The 16567-nt window shown below is 57.5% G+C and overlaps 3 protein-coding genes and 1 non-coding gene across 4 annotated transcripts in view; all 4 read left to right on the top strand.

The window, feature by feature from the left end:
• Nucleotides 1-1568, top strand: part of SPG7 (SPG7 matrix AAA peptidase subunit, paraplegin) — a 30328-nt gene extending 28760 nt beyond the window's left edge. The window contains exon 17 of the mRNA XM_057401980.1: nucleotides 1265-1568. Within this exon, the coding sequence (XP_057257963.1) occupies nucleotides 1265-1474 (210 nt within the window). The 3' untranslated portion in view covers nucleotides 1475-1568. The remainder of the gene's footprint in view (nucleotides 1-1264) is intronic.
• A 1858-nt stretch (nucleotides 1569-3426) lies between these two features.
• On the top strand, nucleotides 3427-7955 carry RPL13 (ribosomal protein L13). The gene is made up of 5 exons (XM_057401982.1): nucleotides 3427-3564; nucleotides 4411-4552; nucleotides 5855-6028; nucleotides 7069-7125; nucleotides 7769-7955. Exons 1-5 carry the CDS (start codon nucleotides 3461-3463, stop codon nucleotides 7925-7927), a joined length of 636 nt encoding a protein of 211 aa, XP_057257965.1. The 5' UTR covers nucleotides 3427-3460; the 3' UTR covers nucleotides 7928-7955.
• On the top strand, nucleotides 3740-3821 carry LOC130595357 (small nucleolar RNA MBII-202). Its single transcript, XR_008971299.1, has one exon. It is a non-coding gene; the product is annotated as a small nucleolar RNA MBII-202 (small nucleolar RNA).
• A 1310-nt stretch (nucleotides 7956-9265) lies between the features above and the next one.
• CPNE7 (copine 7) lies at nucleotides 9266-16021 on the top strand. The gene is made up of 16 exons (XM_057401981.1): nucleotides 9266-9532; nucleotides 10267-10694; nucleotides 12558-12740; nucleotides 12812-12886; nucleotides 13291-13365; nucleotides 13441-13524; nucleotides 13600-13689; nucleotides 13864-13962; nucleotides 14247-14333; nucleotides 14435-14494; nucleotides 14607-14740; nucleotides 14837-14891; nucleotides 15023-15074; nucleotides 15171-15304; nucleotides 15444-15680; nucleotides 15859-16021. Exons 2-16 carry the CDS (start codon nucleotides 10470-10472, stop codon nucleotides 15994-15996), a joined length of 1728 nt encoding a protein of 575 aa, XP_057257964.1. The 5' UTR covers nucleotides 9266-9532; nucleotides 10267-10469; the 3' UTR covers nucleotides 15997-16021.
• The last annotated feature ends 546 nt before the right edge of the window (nucleotides 16022-16567 follow it).

The following is a 16567-nucleotide window of genomic DNA, read 5'->3' as shown; positions in this document are numbered from 1 at the left end:
AACCGAGTGGGCTGTTTCTGGCTTTGATGAAAAGAATATAGGACCTGTCACCTTGGATGACTGGTGTTGGTTCGTGCTTTCTGGGGACTCCAAGCAGTTTTCACCTGCCACCTCCTTGATACCTGGTATAACAAGGAATCCTTATTGCAGAGGTAGAGCTTTGCCTCTTCCCCTCTGTCCTGACAGTCCCCTCACCAGTCACACTGGCATGTCCCCACCACCTCAGCAGGAGCTCTGTACCCATTGCTCTGGGCTGAGCCACACTTGGGTCACAGCACCCTGTGTATCTACTTGATGTTTCCTTCAGAAGTCTGGCCCATAACATCCAAAATAACCAGCAGTCAACTCAGTGTTGCATGTTTTGCAAATAAAGCAATTATTTTATTTAAATCTTCTTTTTAAACAAACAAGAACAATGACAACAGCAAAAACCCCTTCAGCTACACAACTGCAGACCTTCTGTGTGTAGTAAGGTAGCCAGAGCAGTCTTGCTTAGGCATCCTGCTGTTGGCCATATCTCAGCCCTGTCCACAGGACAGTGCCCAGGGAGAACTCTGAAGGCAAGCCTTGTTAGAGGGGTCTCTTCTCTGCAGGCTTCTTCTCTTCTGTTGCTTTCATTTAACAGCAGTCAGATGTTTGCTACAGGCTCATCACAATAAAACTTTTAAGTTAAGCCAAAGTATCTACAGGGTGAACATTTCAGTTGCCAGGCCAGTGTATCACATCTTGTCAGCAGAGTTTAGCAGTTCCACGTTTGACAACCACCTGCTGCTCAAGTGCAGCCCTTCTGCTGGCAGAGGGGCCAGAGCATTCAGCTTTGCTGGAGAGGAACTTATGATGACCTTCAGCCCACGCCTGCAGGAACAGACAGCTCTTTGTTGTCACTGTGTGTACATTGGAGGGAAGCGGGTCTGACCACAGTCTCATGCGCTGCTACTTTGCATCTTAGGCAGGTCCATAGGTGCAGTAACAGTGGCAGGAAGGGCTTGTCTTCAGTTATTCCTGGAGTTCTGACTTGAGAAATCATTCCCTAGAACTTGTTTTATTGCCTTCAGTCATGCTCTGTATTCCTGGACAAATATGCTTTTGTGAAAGGTGGAGAACTAAGGTGGCTTCTGCAGGCTCTGGGGTCCCACCGTCTGTGCTGTGGTAGTCAGGGTTCAGATACTAAGATCTTTGTTGAGCTGGCAGGGAGAGTTCAGATCAGTTCAGAGACTGTTTTTCAAACCCCTGTGCCTCATTATATCTTGTTTACTCTTTCTAGCTGTCTAATGCCCTCCTGGAGAAAGAAGTGATAAATTATGATGACATTGAAGCCTTAATTGGGCCTCCACCCTACGGCCCAAAGAAAATGATAGCTCCTCAGAGCTGGCTTCAAGCAGAGAGAGACAAGCAAGAGACAAGAGATGAAGAAATGCCCCAGCAGCCACCCAACCATGAGGAGGAGGAGGAACCACGTCTGAGACCAGTATGAAGCCCACTCCTGATGTGGAATGGGAGGACTTGAGAGGCTTATTTTGGACACAGACCTTTTCCCTTTTCCAGAATTAAAGATACTGAATAGGGAATCTCTGTGCTGCTGTTAACCAAAAAAATTGGCTATGTTGGCTCTTTTAATGAGCTTTTACTGCAGGAAGGAGAGCTCCTTAGAACTTTGAAATTGATTCTCAGCAGGGTAGTAGTGATTAGGAGTCGGGTAAGTCTAATCCACTGGAAAGATTTCTTGTACACAGCAGTGATGTACATGGTCTTAAGGGTGAAAAAGATCCCGTGGAGTCTTTATAAGCCACCTCTAGCTGTGCTGTGATGCATGGCAGGAGTGCAGGGCTGTCCCTTCAGCGTGAGGACAGTCATATAGTGAAACCCCAACATAGCTGAGGGGGTGTAGTTGCTGTGTGACTCTGCTGTCACCTTTGATCACTGTTGCTGCTGAACATTAAAATAGAAGCTGAAAAACAGACTTCACTAGAATAAACTGTCTATAATGTGCTGATGTGCTTGTAGAATATGTCAAGATGATAACGTGTTTTGGCACATAGAAAGCTTATTACAGCTGCAGAGTTGCACAGGACAGGGGGTTTCTTCTCCCTGGCCAGTAGCTCGTATTCAGTTTTCATAGCATGTGTCTTGCAAGCAGAGATTGAGGAAAACCTATGTGCAGAGCCCAGTGTTAGCCTACAGTGTGATGTTAGAAGCTAGCGTGGCAGAGAGTGGCTCTGAGTTACACATGCTGGCTCAGAGCAGGAGAGGTGCTCTCAGGAACACAAACAAAACCATGGCTGTTTGTTGGGAAGCTGCAGTGAAAGGCTGGCAGTTCCCCTGGCTCTATTCTTGTGGCTCTTGCAAGGCAGGCTCTGGTGACACAGCTGTCTGCCCTTCATCAGCAGGAGCATTAAAACTGTTCTTGCTGCTTAGTGGGCTCTGCATGGGTTAATTTTTTAGGAAGGATTGTTGTCTTGAGGATTTTCTGTGACCTGAAAGACTGCAGCGCAGTCTAACAGCTTTCAGCCCTCAGTTCACTGAGTGTCTGGAAGCAGAGCCTCTTATTTCCCTGGATGACAGGAGGGTGTTCTTCAAGGTGTCCTCTTCCCTGCCCCATCATGGAGCCACCTGCCACCACCAACCCTTGAGCCCTCCCCCTGGACCCCCTGCTGGTGGGGGTCATTTCCTTTGCCTTCCTACACTTGGGATATTGCTGCCTGTATGTTTTAATTCCAAACCTGTTTGTTTCTTCACAAGTTCATCCTTGAATTTGCTTTTTCATCAGCAGATGAAACGTCAATTGGTGTTTGATATTTTTGTGAGGACTTTTTAGGTCTTTGCCAAGTGGATTCACTTGCGTGGAGCTGAGGGGTGACGGCTCTAGTGGTGGGACATGGGGATGTTTCGGGGGACAGCGCAGGATGCGTGGTGGCTGCCACTGTGCAGCCGCTGTGGCCACGCTCTATGGCGGCTGCCCCCGCTCCTCGGCTGCTGCAGGACACGGTGCGTGGTGGCCCCCGACCCTTCCTCGTGTCTCCCCCCTTCCCCAGCCTGCTCACGGTGTCCGAGCCCTGCTGGGGCGCGGGCCCTTTAAGCCGCCGCCACGTTTACTACGGGCGCGGTGAAGCCGCCGCCAGGCGCTTCCGCTTCCGCCCTTCTCGGCACTTCCGGCGTGCGCGGCTTCCTGCCTTCCTTTTCCGGTCGGCCATTAACGGCAGCGGGAGGTGAGTGGGGAGCTGCGGCCTTCGGGAACTGCATCCGCCGCCATCCGCGGCTCAGGGCCGGGCCGCGATGTGCACCGGAGCCCTGCGCGGTTCTGCGGGATGCTGCGCCTGGGCCCGGAGGAGGCTCCGGTCCTGGACATGGGGCCTTGCCCCGGGCGGGGTGGTGGGGGCTTGGGGCGCTCCGGACTTGTCCCGGGGGGGGGGGCGGGGTGCTCCGCTTTTAGACGTGCCCGTGTCCGCAGGCCGCAGCAGCCATGGCGCCCAGCCGCAATGGCATGATCCTGAAGCCCCACTTCCACAAGGACTGGCAGCGGCGAGTGGCCACATGGTTCAACCAGCCCGCCCGCAAGATCCGCAGGTGAGGGACGGCGGGGCCGGGGGGGGCTGTGCCTCGTGTGGGGCTGCTTGGGAGGCTGGAGAGCTGCGTGGCTCTTTCCGGGTGTTGCCCCCAGGTTACGTGTTGGAGAGCTGGGGTTGCCGCTTTGGTGCGGGGTGGCTTTGGTCAGGGTCAGGCCGTTCCGGCTGCAGTCAAGTGATGAGACATCTCCGGAATCGCTGTACGACATTGATGATTCCCTTGAACCCTTTTGTGTCTGATGACTGCAGCTGTTCTATAGAAGCATCCAGGAGCCAGAGTAGCGATGCGTTTGTGTCTGAGAGATTCCTGTATGGCAGGAGCCTTCCCTGCAGGGCTTATCAGCTGGCAGCGCTGGAGTGGTGTCAGAGAAGGCCATAAAGATGAGCCAAGGGGTGGAGCAGCTCTCTTGTGAAGGCACGTTGAGGGAGCTGGGGTGGTTCAACCTGGAGAAGATTCTAGAGAGACTTTAGAGCAGCTTTCAGTGCCTGAATGGGCTGATAAGAAAACTGGGAAGGGGCTTTTGACAAGGGCAGGTGGGCATGGGTAAGGGGGAATGGCTTTAACCTGCCAGAGGGGAGATTGAGATGAGCTCTTAGGCAGAAGCTCTTCCCTGTGAGGGTGCTGAGGCGCTGGCACAGGGTGCCCAGAGAAGCTGTGGCTGCCCCATCCCTGGCAGTGTTCAAGGCCAGGTTGAACACAGGGGCTTGGAGCAAGCTGCTCTAGTGGAAGGGGTCCCTGCCTGTGGCAGGGGTTGGAGCTGGAGGAGCTTTAAGCTCCCTTCCAACACAAACCAGTCTGTGATACCTTGATTTGTGTTTCTCATCCCCGTCCTGTTTCACATCCCAGGAGGAAGGCCCGCCAGGCAAGGGCTCGGCGCATCGCTCCCCGTCCTGTGGCTGGGCCCATTCGGCCTATAGTGAGGTGCCCTACGATCAGGTACCACAAAAAAGTCCGCGCTGGCAGAGGCTTCAGCCTGGAAGAGCTTAAGGTAAGTATAGCACGCTGATCCCAACCCAGTCAAATTCACTCCATGCTGAAGCTTCTTGTCTTGGCCTGTTCTTCCATATATAGAACATGTGCCAGGCTGTCAGTATTTGGTGGCACTGGCTCAGCTATAGGAGACATGGAGAGTTGCTGCTCTACAGGGGCACAGAAAACACTGGTCTTGCCTTTCCTTTAACCAGGGGGTGGCGTTGCAGTGTATGTCAGAGTGAAATGTCCTTTTTTCCTGGTCACACTGTTAAAGTCCTTTTCTGAAGGCTCTGGAAGAGCCTTCATTGAGTCTCCTCAGCTTCTTTCAGGGAGTGAAAAGCTAAAAGCCTCTTCATTAATTTCTTTTGTTATTTTGAAACATGTTTCTGCTTATCCCAAAAATGTTAACCCAACATGAACCTGTTCCTGTTGCGGACAGAATAAACCATGTTCAACTTACTTCAAGAAGGTAGTGTTGCCAGGACAGGGACCTGTGCACCATAGTTTCACATGCATGAGACCATTTTTCATGCAGTAGCTATGAGTTGGTTTAGGAACACTGTAAATCCTGTGGGATTCAGGAACTTTTCCTGTGACATTCCCAGATGCGCTGAGCCGATGAGCAGTTAAAGCTGGATTGTGGAACTCCCACCCATGTATCTGCTCGCAGTGGGCAGAAATAATCACCAGGGCTTGCTGGCAGCCCGCAGCTGCCTCTTGTGTGTTATTTAGCATTTAATTAAAACATTTTTAACAGTGAAATTAGTGCATTGAAACAGTAAAGTTTTTCTGGATGTCAGATGTGTCATTACTTTTTCTTTAATTTTTGGATAGTGGTGGAATACAAAATGATATGCAGATGTTTGTCTTTAAACAGAAGATGAAGTTATTTCCTGCTTAAGAGGGTTACAAAAAAATACTTATTTACTGGAGATTACTGTATGAGGTGAACCAGAACTATCTGGGCAGTGACTTGATAAATATCTGTCTTGTGTGTATCAGAGTTTAAACGTCCCCCTTGTGATTACTTGGGGTTGTGCTTTGCTCTCATGAGGAAATCCCACTGCAAAAACCACTGTAAATTCAGTGTAAATTCACTGTAAATTCAGCACTAAAACACAGACACCCTGTTGCCCGTGACACGTGGGTCCCTGTTCCTCACACTGCCAGTAGGATGCTTGGTTAGATGTGGTTCTCCACGCTCTGCAGCCCTGATGACCGCACCTGGATGATTCCCTGGTTAATGACCAGAGCGGCTCCCGGCAGTGGCACTGGGGCTTGTCAGATGCTGACACCACACACTCTACTCTCTCTTCAGCTCGCTGGCATCAACAAAAAGTTCGCCCGGACTATTGGAATCTCTGTGGATCCCCGGCGACGTAACAAGTCCACGGAGTCCCTGCAAGCCAACGTGCAGAGGCTGAAGGAGTACCACTCCAAGCTTATCCTCTTCCCAAGGAAGCCGGCTATGCCGAAGAAGGGAGACAGCTCTGTAAGTAGTTGGCTGCTACAGATGTTTAGAATCACAGAACAGTTTTGGTTGGAAGGAGCCTTCAAAGGTCATCTGGTCCACAGTTTCCCAGGGTCTGTTCCTGATTGTCAGTCTGCCCATCCCAGTGCTGTGTGGTCAAGCAGTGTTTGTTGAACTAGGGACTGCCAGGGTGCTGAAGGAAGCCCTCAGACGTGGGGCCTGACCACTTGAGTAATCTTTTCAGAGTATGATGCTAAATAGAGTAGCTAAAAAGTCTGCATGAAGTTCTGGTCTGCCTTGGAAAGGGAGAGGAAAGCAAGGGCAAACTCTTCAGTAGAGTAGTTCAGCGAAGGCCATGTGCAGGAAAGTGTTTAGGAGGTTGTTGCTGTTGACTCACAAAAGTGCTTTTCATTAAAATCCCACCAAGATGCAGAATATGATTGGTCCCTTGGCTTTGCCCATGGTATGTGTTTGCCATGGGAAACGGTGGCGTGCTCAGCCTGTCCTCAATCTTCTGGAGAGTCAGTTTTGAGCCAGTCGCCCACAGCAGAGCCCACCACGCTCAGGAGGCTTTTTGAAACGGGAGGAAGGGCATGAAGCTACTTTGCCAGTAGGTAGATGCTGAAATACTGTTCCAAGTGTCTTTACTTAAAATCAGCTATCTAAAACAAAACTTGAATCATTTTTGTTTCACGGCACACTCTTACAAGTAGCTGGACTTATCCTTAGGAGGAATTGCTGCAGAACATACTGGGTATCAAACTAAAACGGGCGCGCTGGATGTCAATGTTTTTCCAGCTGGCAGGACATCAGAAGGCCGCTGCCCCTTTGGTCAGATCCGGGCTGATGGATAGCCAGGCAGAGCAGGGATTGTCGATGCGGCACGGCTGTGCCTGAAATGCTGAAGTTGTTATGAGTCAGTGTTAAATCTCCGGTCAGAGTTGTTAACAGTGCATTGAGCTGGGTACTGGTGCTCAGTGCACGCTTCTAACCCAGCTGCCAGCCCAAGGAGTTTTAAATGCTGCTTTTTCCGTGATGGGTTTTGTCCTCTTGTTCCACAGGCTGAGGAACTCAAGATGGCAACTCAGCTGACTGGACCGGTTATGCCGATCAAGAATGTAAGTGTGGCTAAATTGTGTTTTCTGTGTGATAATTGAGACTCTATGGAGAGGATTCTCCTGCTGTTCTGCAGCTCAGTGTTGCTGTCTCCAGACACTTCCCGTCTTGGGGCAGAGAAAAGAAGCAACAGGTCAACCTCATCCTTTTGCCACAAGTACTTCGGTCTGTTTATTTCCTCCCTGTTGCAAAGCAGACTGCGAAGGACTAATTAGTTGGAGCTCTGCTAAACTTAATCAGATGAGAAGGTCCTTAAATCGTGTTCTGGAGAAGAGCTTCAGTGTCAGGGGTTCAGATGCGTTGGTTGGAAATAATCACGTGTAGTCAGCGCTTGTCTCAAACCCCTGCTGCTTCCAAAAGGCGCTGTTGGTGTGTGTTAGCACCACACACCTGACTCAGATCCCATGTTGGGCTTGTTTGGTGGGGTTTTTTTCCCTGGTATGTTCTGGCAAATCAGGAATGGGTTGAAATGGGGTGCCTGACTGAGTGATGCTGAGGGCAGGGCCTGTAGATGGCACAAGTGCTCTGTTCACAGCACCACGGAGCGAGTGATGGAAACGGAGCGAGATTAATTGTGTTGAGCTTTGAACGTGGTCCCTGGGAGGCTCTGGTGTGCAGCCTGACTGTCTGTGCTCTCTCCACCAGGTTTTCAAGCGGGAGAAGGCTCGTGTTATCTCGGAAGATGAAAAGAACTTCAAGGCTTTCGCCAGCCTGCGCATGGCTCGAGCCAATGCCCGGCTCTTCGGCATCCGCGCAAAACGCGCCAAAGAGGCGGCTGAGCAGGATGTGGAGAAGAAGAAATGAGCTGTCAATAAAAAATGTGGAAACACGAGTGTGCTGTCTTTTCAGAGCAAACGTATGGAACAGAGCCACCCCGCTCTGCAGCGGGTGTGTGTGCCTGGTGCGGATTGTGGTGGTGAGACTCCCAACTTCCCTGGAAGGGAGTGGAACCAGCACCCTGCAGGGAGGGCTCTGCTGTGTCTGCAGGGCTGCAGCCTGCCCTCCCTCCCTCCCAGTGGGGACGTCCCAGACCTCAGTGGGTCTGCCCCCATGGAGCACTGTGAGAGGGGGGATTTTGGGGGGAACCCACCTCCCTGGTGAGATGTCTGCTGCCCATTAAATCACCTCAGATCTGATGGTGTCCGCAGCTCTGTGTGCAGTTGTGTGTGAGGCAGAGCAGTTGGTGGGTGTCACCCCTGAGGGCTCAACAGTCACTTGCCCCACAAGCCTCACCCCAGTCTTACAGTGCTTGAGGAGGGTAGAGATGTGCTGCATCCATAGCCAGCCTAACCCTACCTCTAGCCTTGCCCTGGCTTCTGTTTATCTGAATCTTTAAGCCAGTTCTTTCGGGAAATACCTTGATGGCATTGAAGAGGAGCCCAGCCCTGCCATGTAGAAAGGTCTGGGGCTTCTGGCCTGTCCTCATGGGTGTTGTGGGGCTCCTGGGCACTGCATGCTGCAGAGCAGGGGGTGGTTGGGTCACGGGCAGGGTTGTGGGGTCGGTCTTGCTCCAGGGAGCTCCTGTTTGCTGACTGACCAGTTCTGGGGCTGTTCCACAGCCTGGCTGCGCTGCGAGTGCTGAGGTAATGGAATCATTCATTCTCATCAGCAGGTCGGTGACAGAAACTTGAGGCTCTGAAGCGATGAAGTGCTCCAGTGCAGGGACCCCAGCAGAGCTGGATGAACCTGAGGGTGCTCCAACACCCTGGCAAGGTCTGCCCAGCATGAGCCTCTCTTTGCCCAGTCCCTTCCTGGCTGCGCCATGGGGCTGCAGGGAAGCAGGGTGGCCTATTTCTGCCATGCAGGCTGGGGATTAGCTCCCAAAGCCCAGGGCCCTCATGCTCATTAGCCCTATCTGCATTTTAATCCCTCCAAATATGGGCTAATTATATCATATTTCATAAAGCCAAGCTGGCAGCACCACGGCTCTGGGGTGCTGGGAGGGGTGCCGGGGCATGGGGTGTGGGTCTGGATGCTCCAGCACGTGGGGAGCGCACCCAGTGGTTTGGGGCTCCCCATCCTTGCACTGGGCTGTTTGTGTGTGGGGCTGCACCCAGGATGGGCCCTGGGCACCCCGCGGGGAGCAGCTGTGGAGGGCGAGGGGCTGTGGGGTGCTGGAAGTGTGGGCTGTGTATCGGGGGCTCGTCTGGAGCGGGAGCATCTGTCCTGGCACGGCCTCTTGTGCCGGGGTACCCCTCTGAGCCACAGTGCCTGCTGGTGGGCTCTGCGCCGGAGCCGGCAGCGAGGCAGTTAACGGAGCTTGTCATCTCCCTCTTAGGGCTTCGCTCCCGAGCTGCAGCTTGAGTCAGTTGTGTGGAGGTGGCAGCGGCGGCAGCTCCGGCTGGCACACCGGCTCCGGCTGGCACACCGACCCCAGAGCCGTGCAGAGCCCAAGGCACCAGCACCCAGGTGAGGGGGTTCGGCCGGGCAGGGTGGGATCCGGTGCCCTCTCCACTGGGGGTAGCCAAGGGGTGCCTGTGGTCCTGGGGAAGAGGACAGTACCCTCCGGAGCTGGGGCACCAGAGCCATGTGCTGGGTTGCCTGTGCCGTGCATGGCTTCACTGGGAAGCTTTGGGTGAGCTGGGCGTGCTAGGGCATGGCAGGAGGGCAGCTCTGCCCCAGACCCTGCCCAAGCCAGGCAGCCCCAGGGTGCTGGGGCTGGCAGAGCCCCTTGACGACCCCTCACGGCAGCATCACTTGGCTGAGCATCACCAGCATCGATGTGCAGGGTGGCCCCCGTCCCCAGCACGGGGGAAGTCCCCCCATAACCCAAGTGCCAAGAGCCCTGTCTGGTGCAGCAGGACGTGGCCAGCACTGCCAGCGTCGCCCAGCAGCATGGACAAGGATCCGGTGTCACCACTGCCTGCAGGGACCGGAGGGGGTTTTGTGCTCCCCAGTACCGGGATGGTCACCCCCAGTCCTGCACAGCCTCACAGCCCCACTTGGATGCTCATCCTGCCCCTCAGTGGGGCTGGGGCAGAGCTAGGCATGGCTCCACAGGACTCCTCCTCAGCCCAGGGTGCTGTTGGGTGACCGGGGGCACAGCAGCACCCATGGGGCAGGCTGGTGCTTGGGGGTACAGGGCAGCATCACGAAGCGTGACCCAGCTCCAGCTCACCTCGTTGTGCTTTCATGTCTTGCAGGGTTCTGTGGAGCCACTGGGACTGGAACCAGCACCCCACTTCAAACACGGTCCCCTCCACACGCCAGAACATCCCACCAACGCGCCAGGGACCTGCCAGACCCCACACACCTGGCACTGTGGGGCAGCGTGCCCCGGGCATGACGGGTGCCTGCACGGCTCCCTGAGAGCAGCAAAGGCAGCAGCCGCCCCATTGCCCCCCACATGCCCTTCTCCCACGGAGCCGCCTGCCCCCCATCTCGCCCGGCCCCCCAGCGCCCCATGGGCACCGTGGGTGAGGCGCACGAGCCGTCCCCACAGGCCTCGCTGGCCGTGCTCTCCAAGGTGGAGCTGCGGGTGAGCTGTAAGCACCTCCTGGACCGCGACACGCTCAACAAGTCCGACCCCTGCGTCCTGCTGCTGATGCAGTCCCAGGGACAGTGGACAGAGGTAGGAGGGTAGGGGGCTCAGCCAGCACCCGCTGCAGCGGGGCAGGGGCTGGCTGTCACTGGGGACTTGCAAGGGTGCTGGATGCAGGGTTTGTGTCACTGGGATGGGAACAGATGTGGTGGTGCTGTCCCTGGAGCAGCTCCAGAGTGGCTGCGATGCCCATAGGGCTGCAGATGGGGCAGGAGCTGGTGTGGTGGGTTCAGGAGATGATGGAGAGCAGGGTTCAGGGTACAGAGCAGGATTCAGGGTACAGAGCAGGATGCAAGGGGCAGGAGCTGGTGGAGAACAGGGTGCAGGGTGCAGGAGACGGTGGAGAACGGTGCAGGGCAGGGTGCAAGAAATGGTGAACAGGGCGCAGAGCAAGGTGCAGGAGATTGTACAGAACGGGGCAAGGTGCAAGGTGCAGGAGATGGAGAGCAGGGTGCAGGGTTTGGAGCAGGGTGCAGGGTTTGAAGCAGGGTGCAGGGTTTGAAGCAGGGTGCAGGAGATGGTGGGGAGCAGGGTGCACACAGCGGATGCTGGATGCAAGGTGCAAAGCTCACAGTGCCGGGTGCAGGCAGCAGGGTGCAAGGTGCAGGGAGGCTCACGGGGCAGGGCAGGGCACTGTGGGACCATCACAGTGCATGGAGACAGTGCAGGCATCTCGGTCAGAGTAAAGCTCTGGGATACCTTGGCCACCCCTGAGCTGGTCTCACCGTGCTCGGGACCAGGACAGGGAGCTCGGAGTGGGGTCAGGGCTGGCCCTACAGCCGTGTGCCCCTCACTGCACTGCACTGTGGGGTCCTGGCAGTGGGGCTGGTGTTGGCGCTGGGGCCGGGATGGCTCCTTCCCATCGCTCCCCACGGATTAGCTCCATGCTGGCACTGACAGCTCCACGCTTGCTAATCGCCGCTGCTCAGCCGGCAGATTGAGCGCTAAATCCCTCTGCGTGTAATTGACTCTGCTCGACGGAGCCAGAGCTGAAGCCAGGGTGGGCTGCAAGGGGCCCCGTGCCAGGCTGTGCCGTGCCGAGCCAGCTGCGCCCTATGCACCACGCTGTGTGTGCCATGCCATGTTCCACACATGCACGCAGCCCTGGACACGCTAGAGGGGCTGGCACCGGAGGGGCTGAGGTGACCCAAAGCCCCGTGATGGGGCTGTAGGCACAGTGCTGCACGGATTGGACCTGCTGTACCTTGGCCACCCCACCTCGGAGGGTGCCCATGGGGTCTGGATGGTGTGGGTTCAGCAGATGCTGCTGTTCCAGGCAGGTGGTGGGCAGGGGACGGAGGCTGGCGAGGTGCCCTGGCCAGGATGTGTCCCGTTGAGTCAGCGCTGCAGGGATGGGATGTGCGGGAGGCTCCTGGAAGGCGCTCAGTGCTTGGTGCCAGCGCAGCCAGAGATGCTGAGCACCCCCCGCCTGCCACGGCCATGGTGACCGGTGACTGGTACCCCTGCCCTTGGCCAGCCCAGGGTAGGAGCACAGGGGCTTGTCCTGGGCACCAACTCATTGCTCCCACTTGGCTGGAGCTCTGGCAGACTGCGGTCCCGAGGCAGAGCATCCCCTTGAGCTGACCACGGGGTTTGCCCTGGTTCCTGAAGGGAGCAGTGCTTCAGAACCTGAGACCTGGCAGGGCGCTCGCATCCCTGCCTGAGCCAAAAACAGGGCTGCCTCCGAATGCCGTTTGTATGGAAACCGGTGGATGCGCAACGCTGGTCCTTCCCGGCAGCTGGCCGGCTTCCCCTGTGTCTGCATCCCTGAGCTAACCCTGGCCCTGGATGCGCTCTGACATCCCAAGGCCTCGGGCAGCTCCTGCGGCCCCAGATCCATCCCTGAGCCGGGCTGTGTCCCCGCTGCCCCCCATCCGAGCTCCCTGCGTGCAGGTGGACCGCAGCGAGGTCATCAAAAGCAACCTGAACCCCGTGTTCGCCAAGATCTTCACGGTGGATTACTACTTCGAGGAGGTGCAGAAGCTGCGGTTTGAGGTGTACGACAGCCACGGCCACGCCGGCGTGGGCACGCACGACGATGACTTCCTGGGGGGCATGGAGTGCACCGTGGGGCAGGTGAGCTGGCGGCCCCCACCCCAGGGACACGCATTGGTGGTGTCCCCAACCCGATCCCTCGGCTTTTGCAGATCGTGGCGCAGAAGAGGGTGACGAAGCCGCTGTTCCTCAAGTACGGCAAGTTCGCGGGCAAGTCCACCATCACGGTGAGCGGCACCATGGGATGCATGGGTGGCACCAAGCTGGCACCCTGGGGTGGCACGAGAACGGGGAGCATGGGTGGCACTGGACAAGGGTGCTGGGATGGCACTGAGCTGGGTCAGTGGGGTGATACTGAGTTAGAGAGGGTGACCCCAAGCTGGGGCATATGGGAGGTCCCCAGTGTCCCTCCTCCTTTTCCAGCTGCCATCCAGCCCCACAGCCCACCAGGCTCTCAGGGATGGGAAGGGCTCAGGGTCCCACTGATGTTTGTTTGTCACCCTGGGGGTGCCCACCGTGCCAGGGCATGCAGATGGCACCGTGTCCCCTGCTGGGTAGCACCCTGGCCCTGCAGGCAGGGAGGGCAGGGGGACAAAGGCTCTGAGCATCCTGTGGCTGCCTCTCCTCGCAGGTGATCTCGGAGGAGATCTCGGGGAACAACGGGTACGTGGAGCTCGCCTTCCGGGCCAAGAAGCTGGATGACAAGGTGAGCCGGGTCCCGCAGCAGGGAGCAGGGTGGGCAGGGCACAGCACGGGCTCTACCCCATGCTCCCTCCTCCAGGACCTCTTCAGCAAGTCGGATCCCTTCCTGGAGATCTACCGCATCGACGACGACCGCAGCGAGCAGCTCGTGTATCGCACGGAGGTGAGGCTGGGCAGCACCCAGCCCATGGTCGGCCTACAGCCACTGCCCAGCCCCACTGAGCCCCTTGTCTCACAGGTGGTGAAGAACAACCTGAGCCCCATATGGGAACCCTTCAAGGTCTCTCTTAACTCGCTCTGCAGCTGTGAGGAGAAGAGGAAGCTGAGGGTGAGGAAGGTCAATGGGGACCCCCATTCCTGGGGCACATGTACCCAGTGGCTGGGCACCCCAAACCACTTGGAATGGTTGGGGGGTCAGTGCCAGGGCTGGGTACAGTGTGGGGTGCTTGGTCCACCCCAGCCCAGCACTGCCCAGCCATGGCTGAGCTGTGTCCCGGCGCAGTGCGTGGTGTGGGACTACGACTCACGCGGCAAACACGACTTCATTGGCGAGTTCTTCACCACCTTTGAGGAGATGCAGAAGGCGATGGGGGAGAACAAGGTAGGCACAGAGATGAGGGGACAGCTTGTGGGGTCTTCCCTCTGTGGGAGCAGCCGATCCCATTCCAGGAGGCACCTCCCCTGGTTTGGGATTGTTCTCTTGCTGGCCCTCTTTTTGAGGAATGGATGGTGGGTTTGTTCTCCTCCGGGAAAACTGGATCCCCCCCCGAGCTGGCTGAGAGTGAAGGAAGGCAGCCGTGCCCTGGGGCTGCAGGGTTATGGGGCTGTGGGTGCATGTTCGTGGGTCTGCGGGGCCACAGGCAGCACGGGTGCAATGTGCTGCAGGTGCAGTGGGACTGCATGAACCCCAAGTACAAGATCAAGAAGCGCAACTACAAGAACTCGGGAGTCGTGGTGCTGCTGGACCTGAAGGTGAGTGCCGGTGTGCAGGCTGTGCCGTGCCGAGTTGTGCCATACCCAGCTGCCGTGGGGCAGCACCGGGCAGGCCCGGCTGACGCTGGTCCCTATGGAAGATCCACAGGGTCTACTCCTTCCTGGACTACATCATGGGCGGCTGCCAGATCCACTTCACGGTGAGCAGCATCCCTCGTCCTGCAGCACCAGGGGGCAGGCTGCGGTGCCGGAGGGCCGGGCTGGCAGAGCCACCCGACCTTGCGGGGACCCTCTCCTCCATCCGCTCTGCAGGTGGCCATCGACTTCACCGCCTCCAACGGGGATCCCCGCAACAGCTGCTCCCTGCACTACATCAACCCCTACCAGCCCAACGAGTACCTCAAGGCGCTGGTCGCGGTGGGAGAGATCTGCCAGGACTATGACAGGTCGGTTGCTCCAGCAGGTCCCTGGTGCTGGTCACCCTGGTGCTGGTCACCCTGGTGCTGACATTGCCGGGGCTCCTTACACCCCTTCCCTTGCAGTGATAAGAAATTCTCAGCTCTGGGCTTTGGTGCAAGGATCCCCCCCAAGTACGAGGTAAGGGGGTGGTTGTGTGGTGGGACCCCAGGGATGTGCTTATCCCTCCTTGCACCCTTGGCCGTGGCTCCCGTGGGGCCATGCAGGAGCCGGGGTGGGCACTGGCTGCCCCCTCCCCTCTCCCCCTCCAGGTCTCCCATGATTTCGCCATCAACTTCAACCCCGATAACGATGAGTGTGAGGGTGAGTCCAGCTCTGGACAGGCCGGTCCCATGGCCCTGCTGTGCTGGAGCCCCGTGCTGCCGGCACATCCCCTCTCATCCCTCGCTTCCCCCGCAGGCATCCAGGGCGTTGTGGAGTCCTATCAGAGCTGCCTGCCCAAAATCCAGCTCTACGGCCCCACCAACGTGGCCCCCATTATCTCCAAGGTGGCTCGTGTGGCGGCCAACGAGGAGAGGACCAAGGAGGCTTCAGTACGTACCCAGTGTCCCCAGCCGCTGGCTCTGTGCTTGTGGCTGCTCCAATGTCAGAGCCAAGCCCTTGTCCTGCTCCCCTGCATGGGGCTGCCAGTGGGGCTGAGCACCCCCCTCCAGAGCTTCCCTTTCCCCGCAGCAATACTTCATCCTGCTGATCCTGACGGACGGAGTGGTGACGGACATGGCGGACACGCGGGAGGCCATCGTCCGCGCCTCCTACCTGCCCATGTCCATCATCATCGTTGGGGTGGGCAACGCCGACTTCACTGACATGCAGATCCTGGATGGGGATGACGGCATCCTGCGCTCCCCAAAGGGAGAGCCCGTCCTGCGGGACATCGTCCAGTTCGTCCCTTTCCGGGAGTTCAAGAATGTGAGTGGGGCGCTGGGGTTCCTCCTGCCTCTTCCATCCCCTCCCATCCCCACCCATCCCCATGGCAGCACCAAGCATCACGGCACAGCGAGCCGTGGATGCTGCTCTGCACACCGGGGCGAGTGGGAGCTGTGGTGCCCCTGGCTCACCCATGTCCCTGGTGTCCCCTGTCTCACAGGCATCTCCAACAGCCTTGGCCAAGTGCGTGCTGGCGGAGGTGCCCAAGCAGGTTGTGGAATACTACAGCTACAAGGCCTTCCCCCCCCGTTGCCCCCGCTCAGAGACCCCTGACTCCAACCTCAGCTCACCTCAGTGAGCCCCCCCCAGCGTGGCGTGGGGTCTGACGGGGTCCCCACCATGCCCCAGACCTGCTTTAGCCCCCTCCTCGCCGGGCCAGGGGGCACACTGGGAGCCAGCAGCGTGTCCCCACTGGCTATGGGGATATGGGGACAGCCCCGGTGCCCTGGTGCAGGACTCCCTGGCCGGCATTGCCCACTCCCGGTGCTCAGCACCACCCTGCCTGTTTCCGCTTGGTCCCTGTTGTCCCTGTGGTCCTCTCAGTCCCTGCTTGTCTGTTGCTGTGACATTACTTGGAGGCTGCATGACACCCCCCCCCGGTGTGTGGGGCCCCCCCAATAAAGCGACCAGCCTTGTGTTCGTGCTATGTGCTCTCTGGGTACTGACACCAAACCTCTCTCCGGGCGATCTGTGTGGTTCGAGCAAAGGGACAGGCAGCAGTTGTGGTGCTGTCCGTGTCCTCTTGTGCCCCTCACTGCTGCCCAGCGTCAGGCAAGAGCTGAACGTGGCCCCGTCCCCGCCTGCACCTATATTTAGGGGGATTCGTGACTGACAGCTTACAGGGCAGCGCCGGCGCTTTCGAGCCGAGG

The sequence above is a fragment of the Pezoporus wallicus genome, unplaced genomic scaffold (assembly GCF_028554395.1).
Source record: "Pezoporus wallicus isolate ANWC-B61680 ecotype Strahan unplaced genomic scaffold, APGP_CSIRO_Pwel_v1 contig_10187, whole genome shotgun sequence".
In the NCBI taxonomy this organism is placed as follows: Eukaryota; Metazoa; Chordata; class Aves; order Psittaciformes; family Psittacidae; genus Pezoporus; species Pezoporus wallicus.
This window is presented reverse-complemented; position numbering and strand designations above follow the sequence as displayed.

Bases quoted from the DNA above. Each gene is read 5' to 3' on its own strand.
- RPL13 (XM_057401982.1), top strand. From the start codon at position 3,461: ATGGCGCCCAGCCGCAATGGCATGATCCTGAAGCCCCACTTCCACAAG. The intron at 3,565-4,410 runs GTGAGGGACGGC...TTCACATCCCAG, and splicing joins CCCGCCCGCAAGATCCGCAG to GAGGAAGGCCCGCCAGGCAA. The intron at 4,553-5,854 runs GTAAGTATAGCA...CTCTCTCTTCAG, and splicing joins TCAGCCTGGAAGAGCTTAAG to CTCGCTGGCATCAACAAAAA.
- CPNE7 (XM_057401981.1), top strand. From the start codon at position 10,470: ATGCCCTTCTCCCACGGAGCCGCCTGCCCCCCATCTCGCCCGGCCCCC. The intron at 13,690-13,863 runs GTGAGGAAGGTC...GTCCCGGCGCAG, and splicing joins AGGAGAAGAGGAAGCTGAGG to TGCGTGGTGTGGGACTACGA. The intron at 13,963-14,246 runs GTAGGCACAGAG...AATGTGCTGCAG, and splicing joins AGGCGATGGGGGAGAACAAG to GTGCAGTGGGACTGCATGAA.